The 9,586-nt window shown below is 35.8% G+C and overlaps 2 protein-coding genes across 2 annotated transcripts in view; both read left to right on the top strand.

Moving 5' to 3' along the window:
• LOC125841685 (RGG repeats nuclear RNA binding protein A-like) lies at window positions 1–2,734 on the top strand (the record flags this gene model as incomplete). The annotated part of the gene is made up of 6 exons (XM_049520852.1): window positions 1–143; window positions 295–363; window positions 460–592; window positions 1,084–1,242; window positions 1,351–1,398; window positions 2,310–2,734. Coding segments are annotated over 6 exons (732 nt in total), but the record flags the coding sequence as incomplete, so codon positions are not given.
• Window positions 2,735–5,856: 3,122 nt separating this feature from the next.
• Window positions 5,857–9,586, top strand: part of LOC125841437 (RGG repeats nuclear RNA binding protein A-like) — a 6,231-nt gene continuing 2,501 nt past the window's right edge. Inside the window, exons 1-4 of the mRNA XM_049520570.1 lie at window positions 5,857–6,211; window positions 8,673–9,000; window positions 9,150–9,218; window positions 9,319–9,451. Of these exons, the coding sequence (XP_049376527.1) occupies window positions 6,034–6,211; window positions 8,673–9,000; window positions 9,150–9,218; window positions 9,319–9,451 (708 nt within the window). The 5' untranslated portion in view covers window positions 5,857–6,033. The remainder of the gene's footprint in view (window positions 6,212–8,672; window positions 9,001–9,149; window positions 9,219–9,318; window positions 9,452–9,586) is intronic.

The following is a 9,586-nucleotide window of genomic DNA, read 5'->3' as shown; positions in this document are numbered from 1 at the left end:
TCTGAAAGGAGAGGTGGATATGGTGGATCTCGTGGGGGGTTCCATGGAGGTCGTCGTGGTGGTTTCAATAATGGGGATGCTGCAGAAGGAGAAGGGGAACGCCCAAGGAGAGTGTTTGATCGACGAAGTGGAACTGGCCGTGGGTAAGTGATTCTGCTATTTTTGAAATCCACTCTAAGTGCATTTCATTGTTCCCTTTGTTGGTTGTTGAATAGCTCTAAGTCGTGCTTATTGTGGTTGTCTTTGTTTCTTGTGCATATGTCTGTATCTTTATTGATCTGTTTTGTTGTCTAGGAATGAGTTTATTAAACGGGAGGGCTCTGGTCGTGGGAATTGGGGAACTACTGCAGATGATATTGCACCGTGAGACTGTCATCTTAACCTTTTGTTTCTTTATTGCCCTTGGCTATGTATTAATTTTTTCTTGTAGTTTAATGTTGGTTTTTAATCCAAATTCAGGGTGACTGAAGAACCTGTTAATGATGGTGAGAAGATTGTCGATGCTGAGAAACAATCTGGACAGGAAGATGCTGGAGACACCAATAAGGATTCTTCTGCTGCTGAGCCAGAAGAGAAGGAACCTGAGGAGAAGGTAACTGTTATCCTGGTGAAGATCATTATTTGTTTTGCTTGCTTACATGCCCTAATTCTACTGTTGCAAATGTCACAGCATTATCATCCTTTTTGTTGAATTCCTGGACTGCCATTGAAGAAGTTTTATGTACATTTTTCAACAAATAATATATATTTATTAAAGAAAATTTCATCTCATACCAACTCTACAATCCTCCGCAAGTCTCGAAAATGAAATTCAGTAAAACAAATTGAACTTCAAACTCATAAATGATTTTTGCTTATTGAGTAATTCTATTTGCATTTTTCAAGCAAGTAGTTTAATGCATTCTTCGTCCCTTCGGGGACATCCGATAAAAAAGTTCAATGCAATCATCGGCCACCATCAAAATGACATGCGAGTCATACCAATTTGCTAGTGTTAGTTGCATGTTTCCAGCTGTTTTTATTCATGTGTATCTATGATCACTATCCAGGACTATTAATTATTCATCTCTGCTTGTGTTGTAGGAGATGACCCTCGAAGAGTATGAGAAGGTAATGGAAGAGAAGAGGAAGGCTTTGGTGGCTCTAAAGCAAGAGGAAAGAAAGGTTAATTTGGACAAAGAACTTCAATCCATGCAACTTCTCTCAAACAAGAAGAATGATGATGAGATCTTCATCAAATTGGTGAGTTATTTAGTGCTTGCTGCTATCATATTTTGATTGCTCTATTAGGAACTTGATTGTGTTGTATGCTGGTATATTCATCATGCTTGAAATTTTATGTCTGGGCAGGGTGCTGAGAAAGATAAGAAAAAAGAAGCAGTGGAAAAAAACAAAAAGGTACTTTAGCTTCTTTTTTTAAAGTGGCTGTATTGGTATTATAGCATCATTTCTTTATGCATTTTTTGAGAATCACTTCCATTTCAATAACTCTTTATTTGTCAAAAGTTATCCACACACTGCCTACCACAATCAAGGAGACTTTGTTCCACAACCGTATCAATAGCCCGCACTTTACCCCCAACCGTCCAAATCCACGCTGGTCTATGCTCCAACTCTATCAGTTAAATAACTCATCACCATTCTACATCCAACAGGGGCGCATAGCTGGCCCCCATCCATTTCCCTCTTGCGATACTTCTTCGCTATTGGTCTTTTGCCTGTTATTAGCCTTGGACGGAATTCGCCCTGCAAGCACAAGCTCCTCCTAACAGAGAAAAAATGTCTTTTCTTTTTATACCTTTAGAATTCCGGAAAATAAATTCGAGTAAATGCTCTTTTAGACTGGAAGGTCAACCTCCACCCATACTGACAACACCAACATAATTGTAATATCATGTATACAGTTATGTTGGTGTCATCATTATAATTTTCCTCTATATAGTGTATACTAGTTTTTGCAGGTTCAGTACTATTGTACTCCCCAATTGAGTACACAATTATGCTGGTGTCAGTATTTTACTGTTCCTTTTTCAGAATGCTTTGTCATTCCTTGTTTAGTATTTTACTATGGTTTCCTTACTCCTGTTATTTTCTTGAGTGGCGTGTCTATCGGAATCCTCTCTACGTGCCAAGTTATTATTGCATATTGGTTTTCTTTTTCACATGAAGAGGGTGAAAGTTTACACTTCAGTAGGACCCCATCTTGTATAATATTCTAAAGACAAGACATTGATCCATGAATGGGTTTGAGTTCAATAAATTTAATTACTGTTTCAATTGCGAGGCTTGATACATTCAATTTCTTGCAGACAAAAAGCGTAAATGAGTTCTTGAAGCCTGCTGAGGGAGAAAGTTACTATCGCCCTGGTGGCCGTGGTAGGGGCAGGGGCCGTGGAAGAGGTAATGGCGGTGGATATGGTGGAATCAACAGTGTTTCAGCCCCATCTATTGAAGATGTTGGTCAATTCCCCTCCTTGGCTGCCAAGTAAGGGAGCAAGTCCTGCATGGATTAGGTAAAAAAGGAAGCAAAAGCAACTGTTATCGTCTGATCCGTCTTCCTTTTTCCGTCATTTATGATATTTCCCGGAACCTTTGGGCATTCTTGTATTAGATTTTTTTTTTTTGGAAACTCCATAATTGTTCTTTAGAGTATAGATTTAGATGTTTTCTGAAGGTGTATGCCCTGGGTTTTTGTTGACTTCTTTTATACATTTATGAAAACCCTTTTCCTTCATATTTAGGTGTTAGGCTTTGATCTTATATTTTCTTGTTTACATAGTAAATCAGTTTTGATTGGAGTTTTATTAGAAGACAATTACATATGTTTCTCTTTTTCAATTACGATGTTTAACTCAGCGTCCCGTGGAAACAATCTCTCTACCTCCACAAGGTAGGGTAAGGTCTGTGTACACTCCACTTCTCAAATGTTGGGTTCATGGGCATGTTGTTGATGTCTAACTCACTGTATGGTAGTAATTGTAGAGTCTCAAAATATTTAGTATTGAAGTGAAACCGATCCAAGTAGAGTAAAATTGATAATGAGGATTCATATAATTGATCCTCGCTGGTAATTGATAATTGAGGTGTTTTCTGCTTAATCTGAACATATGGTGTAATAGTCATTTTATGAACTTAAAAGAGAAATGATATAATGTTACAAGAGTGGTTCATGCACAAAGACTTGTATTTTCTGGTAACAAATTCAATATTCTACCAGCAAGAATATAGGTCCTTTTATTTGGTATTTTGAAAGTCTTATCATGCAATAATTGCAAAAGATATACGGAATGTAAATTCAAGTCTAGTTACTTAAATTGTGATGTCGTCGAGTTAGAAGGGATGAATCTTTATTTATATTGTTATTTTTAAAAAAAATCTACAAGAGAAATGATTAGCCAAATAAGAAAGAGAAAAGTATTAAAGTTCTGAATTTGATGCAAATTATTAGTTTCGTTTGAGAAATATTGACAGCTGTAAAAATACTCTCTACTTGACTAAATAAATTTTGATACATTTTCGATCTGCGACATAGTAAGTGATTTCAAACTCTTGTAGGAGCATAGAGCTTTTATTAAAAAGCCGAGATAAATGTTGAAAGCCCTCTTAAACTTGGTGAGAATTTAGAGTGTATAAGGGTGTATTTAAGTGGTTTCAAGTAAAGGGATGTTTTTGAGACTTTCAATAGTTTGGAGATGAAACCAACAATTCACGCCGAGTTTAATGGTGTTTTTAATATTTCTCTCAATACGAAAATCATGGCAAACATATAATATCTTGCAACCTATCAAAAGAGGAACGTGAGTTCAAGAATTGCTTTCCAAACAAAGAAGTTGTTGTTACAAAAGAGCGTTTTGTCGTATTATTTTTTTCACGGAAGTTTATTTGTTTTTATCATAGAATAGTTCAATTGATCAACTAAGCCCGCTCTCCGGTACACAGGCTAAAGGATCCTTATTTTTAGGATTCAAGATGCAACTTATGATCATTTTCAGTCTTAGTAATACAACTTTTTGTGCAAGTTCATCTACTGAAATTCTTGGTTTGAAGATTACATAAATGTTTGTTTTATGGTAAATCATATAAGAATTTTAAGGAAAAATATTTTTTTTTAGTTACATGAATGTGATGATTTTGTTTTGGACAAATTATGTAAAATGTCAATCTTATTTACCATTTTTTGTTTAGGGAAATTGTGTAAAATAACAAATTATTAATTCAAATTAAATGCTATAACCACAGTTTGATTTAATTGTAACTCGTAGCAAACTATTGCCATTTGCCTCTCTTCCTGAAGTTTTCACTCGCCACCCTCGTTCCTCACTGGCTCCCTCGCCTCTCTAACTTTTATACGAACACAAATGTATAAAATGCGTTTGTGTTTGTATAAAGTGAGAGAAAACTGTATATATACATATCTTTTTGTTCGCCTCTCTCCCCCAAAGAATCTCGCTCGCCACTCTCACTCGCCTCTCTCACTTTATACAAACACAAATGTATAAATTGCGTTTGTGTTTGTATAAAGCGAGAGAAAATTGTATATACAAATACAAATACATATATTTCGTCCTATACACTTATAATTATACAAATACAGATCTTTCCCCTGCCTAGTTTTCTTTTGTCTTTCTCTCTTCCTCGTTTTATACCAACATAAATTATACAATTGATTCTTTTGTATATGTATACCAAAACAAGTTATACAATTGATTTTTTTGTATATATATACCGAAATATACTTATTAATAGCCATAACAAACATAAAATTTGCTATGGAGCGCAATTATACAAACTATAAATATAGCATACAAATATGATTTTTATGTTTGTTAAACCTAAAATTTACTATTTTTATAACCTCAATTTATTTATTTTACTTAAAATGGCCATTCGATCCTAATTTTTCTTTAAAAAATGGCCGTGCTACATCTTCTTCTTTGTTTTCTTCTTATCTTCCTTCTTCTTCCTCCTCCTTTGTTTTCTATTGTTGTTGTTGGTTCTACTTCCTCCTCCTTCATCTTCTATTAAATTGACATAACAAAAACGTGAATTGCTTCAACCGAATTATATATCAAAAGGCTTAAAATATCGAGAGAATTTCATATTAAATTTTTAGAATTGTTTAAAAGTAATTTTGAGTTGATCGAGATTGAATAACCAATATATACTTCATGTATGGTAGATGTATACTTCATTATAGATTAGTTATATTTCAAATATATCCCATATAGAAGTAAGTTATAGTGTATCGTCAATGTATACTCTACATGACTTTTAATAATGTATATTGTATAGTTATTATACATTATCTATGACTTTTGATTCCTTAAGGTTAAGGGTAAGATAAAGAGCCAGACATGGGGGAGTATGAGCATCCACTCGACAATCTTTTTGGCTTGACCAAGAAGTTTTATATTCTCCGAGTCGCACAAGCACCTCGTTTTCTTATTTCATCGTTGCTCATTCCCGTTAGGTCGGAGACTCGAAGTGTTTGGCCTTTCCTTCTCTGTGCCTGCTCAGACTTCGTGCACGAACGACAACTCCAAACTTTACACATCCGCCGCCTACCTACCGTTTAGAAAGCACCAACAAGACCCAATAAAGAAGTATCGCGACTGCTCCACTCCGTTGCGCTACCGTTGCTTATTTTTTAGATAAATAAAATACTATGACTATATTTATTGTATACCACGTAATTACTTTATTATATATATTTGAAATTTATAAAAACAAACAAACCACTGCCCCGGCCCATACACTGAACCTTTCCTCAAACCCCACCCCCCTAAACACCCCCACCCCCACACCACCATATCTAGGGTTTTTAAGATTCGGTTCACTTCACTTCCTCAATTATCAGCCGCTTTGGCTAGGTTTTCACAATTACCACAAATTTGTTTCCCTTCAAATTTACCCATAAATTCATCTTCACATGGATTTTAATCTATAGTGATTTCTTGATTTATTGAAAAAATCGGTTCTTTGCATCACTCTCTCTATATATCTGTTTAGCTGCTCCCAGAAGAGTGAGAAAAAATGGCTACTTTGAACCCATTCGACCTTTTGGATGATGATGCTGAGGACCCAAGTTTGCTAGTTGCTGCTCAGCAGCTAAAGGCTCCTGTTGCATCTGCACCAACCAAGAAGGGTCCAGTTCAGCCTACTAAACCTGCTGCTAAGTTGCCCTCCAAGCCGGTTCCTCCTTCTCAGGCTGGTAAATATTCAATCTTTGAACATATTTGTGATTTTGGATTGGTGTATATTCATTCATATTGTTAAAGCCTACATGAATTGAGCTTAACTAATGTAGATGGCTCATATAGCTGACCTATTGTTTGGATTGAGATTAGTAGTTCTTATTTTTGTTGTTGTTGCTGTTCTTGTTGAATAAATTATAATATATCTTGTTAAACTGGAACGAGTGGGGCTGAGCTAGTATAGATGGCTCATATAGCTGACCCATTTAGTTTGGATTGAGCTAATTAGATTGAGATGTAGAAGTTCTTAGTTTTATTGCTTTTGTTGTAGTAGTAGTAGCAGTAAATAGTAATGCATTATTTCTATTAACTTTTGAACATTTTTGTGTTCTGACTTTATACTTTTTGGTGTTTGGGGTTTATATATATCGTGTGGAACTGAGCCAATTTTGAATATGGTTGACTCTATTAGCTTGTATTGATATGTAAAAGTTCTTATTTTTATTGTTGTTATTGGTGTAATAGTAGCAGTAGTAGTAATATACCATGGCTAATTATTTTTAGACATTTTTGTGTTTTGAGTTGATGCATATTTGTTCATACTTTTTTGTATTTTTGGGTGTTCTGTGTAGGGTATCGGGTACTATATGAGGAAAAAGATCAAGTTGTGTAGAAAATTGAGTATGCTAATATAATATGCTATACTATTTTTTGTGTATCTGGGTTCATATTAAAACCAGCAGTAACAGGGCTGAACTCATGTAGACTGTTCAGATAGGTGTCCCAGTTAGTTCTGATTGAGATGTAGGAGTTCTTATTTTTATTGCCATGTTGTAGTAGTAATGGTAATATACCATTTCTAATCATTTTAAAATATTTTGGTTTCTTAGGTTCATGTATACATAACTTTATTGTATTTTTGTGCTTATACTGAAATCGACACGAATGGAGCTGAGCTACTGTAGATGGTTCATATCGCTGATCCAATTAGTTTGAATTGAGATGTAGAAGATACTTTTTTTTTGTTTCTTTTGTTGTAGTAGTGAATGTATATGGCTTCTATAATAAGTTATGCTGTAAGGTATTGAGTATCATTTGATTGGTGAGGAAAACGATTATGTGTGTCTAAAATTGAGTTTGTTTGGTACTGTTACGTTTTTAATCATTTTAAGACATTTCTGTGCTTGGGTTCATGTAAATGCATTATACTTTTGTTTTGTATTTTTTGGGTTCATATGTTGTAATGAACCAACACGAATGGGGAGCTGAGCTTATGTAGTAGAGTTTTATAGCTACCCAGTTAGTCTGGATTGAGGTGTAGTAGTTCTTATTTTTCTTCTTGTTGTAATAATGAATGAATATGGCATTTTGTAAGAACTGTTTTGTGAAGTGTTGAGTATTATATGATTGGTGAGGAAAAAATATCAAGTGTAGAAAATTTAGTTTTTTTGGGCCTTAAATGAGAATACATGCTATGTGCAAGGTGATGCTTGTCTTCATCTTGTCTTTCGTTGTCTATGCCACATGAAGTATTTATCTTGGAAATGTTGCTTTTGTCTTCTCAATGTTACACTGTTAGGGCTTAGGCTATAGAAATATATGAAATTAATTTTAAGTTCCATGCTTAAACTTTTAGGCTATAAAAACCAGTTAGTCAATTATGTATCAATCCAGGATTAGTTGGGAGTCTGAATCAAACTTCTAGGCTATAATATGGAATTAGTGGTAGGTTTCTCAATGTTTAAGCAGTTATTTTCTGTCTGTTATTTAGTAAATATGATCCTGGGCAAATGGATGTGAAGATATTTTCCTATGTGATTGTGGTATTAAAGCACTGTTATAGACTATTGGACTTCGTGGTATGGGGATTTGATTGGCCGGAATTTGTGTGTCAGTTTGTAATAATCTCTTGTAGAAAACGCCATTCTTGTGTTTCCTGATTGGTCCCTCTGTTTGATGTGTCATATTTGGTGTTGTTGCTCGTGTTTAGTAGGATCATAATTCTATAACTGGCAAGTAAACTCTTTGGACTTTGCTGCTCTTTAGTTTTCCTTTATTGTAGTTCAGTATTCATCTGTTGTGAATCAACTTCTAGGTCACATATCGAGTTTCTTTATATCTGTTTCATGTGTTGTACTACGGACGTTTTCATTAATAGGACTCCCTCTATTCCATATCAAGTGAACTATTGGGACTTTTTTCATAGTTCAAAATGAGTGAACTGCTCAAAGTTAAAGAAAAGTGTTGGGATTTTTTTCTTCATATGTACCCTTCATTTAATGAGGTTCTTAACTACTATACATTTTCTAGGAGAATAGTTTGGGATAATCAGAAGGGTAATAGTGGAAAGTAGCCTTTAATTTTTGTCCTTAAATATTTTTCTTTAGGGGTGTGCCATACCCCAACAATTCATTTACATGGACCAGAGGGAGTATAATTTTTCCCATAGCTTATTTGTGTATTAATTTTTTTGAGCAGTGAGTGACGCCAGGAGTGACGGCCAGCGAGGAGGAGGTCGTGGGGGTCCACGTGGTGGAGCCCGTGGTCGTGGGCGTGGACGTGGGTTCAACCAAGATTTTGCTGCTGATGAGAATGCTTTTGGGAGCAATAATGGATCCTCTGGGCGGTACAGTGCTCCAGAAGATGGAGAATCAGGAAAGGTTTCTGAAAGGAGAGGTGGATACGGTGGATCACGTGGGGGGTTCCATGGAGGTCGCCGTGGTGGTTTCAATAACGGGGATGCTGCAGAAGGAGAAGGGGAACGCCCAAGGAGAGTGTTTGATCGACGAAGTGGAACTGGCCGTGGGTAAGTGATTCAGTTATTTGAAATTCTCATGAGTGCATTTCTCTATTCCCTTTGTTGGTTTTTTCAATAGCTCTAAGGCGTGCTTATCGTGGTTGTCTTTGTTTCTTGTGCACATGTCTGTATCTTTATTGATCTGTTCTATTGTATAGGAATGAGTATATTAAACGGGAGGGATCTGGTCGTGGGAATTGGGGAACTACTGCAGATGATATTGCACCGTGAGACTGTCATCTCAATTTTTTTGTTTCCTTATTGCCCTTGTCTTTACATATCAAGATTTTCTTTTAGTTTCAATGTTGGTTTTTAATCCAAATTCAGGGAGACTGAAGTACCTGTTATTGATGGTGAGAAGATTGTCGAGGCTGATAAACAAGCTGGACAGGAAGATGCTGAAGACACCAATAAGGAATCTAACGCTGCTGAGCGAGAAGAGAAGGAACCTGAGGAGAAGGTAATTGTCATTTCCTGGTTAAGACCATTACTTGTTTTGCATGCTTACATCCCTTAAGTCTGCTGTTGCAAATTAATATCCGGGTCACGTCATTATCATCCTCTTGGGTGGGCTTTAATTTGGGGGGGGGGGGGG

This window comes from Solanum stenotomum, chromosome 10, assembly GCF_019186545.1.
Source record: "Solanum stenotomum isolate F172 chromosome 10, ASM1918654v1, whole genome shotgun sequence".
Classification (NCBI taxonomy): domain Eukaryota; kingdom Viridiplantae; phylum Streptophyta; class Magnoliopsida; order Solanales; family Solanaceae; genus Solanum; species Solanum stenotomum.
The sequence above is the reverse complement of the archived record's forward strand: the minus strand, read 5'-3'. Positions and strand labels throughout refer to the sequence as shown.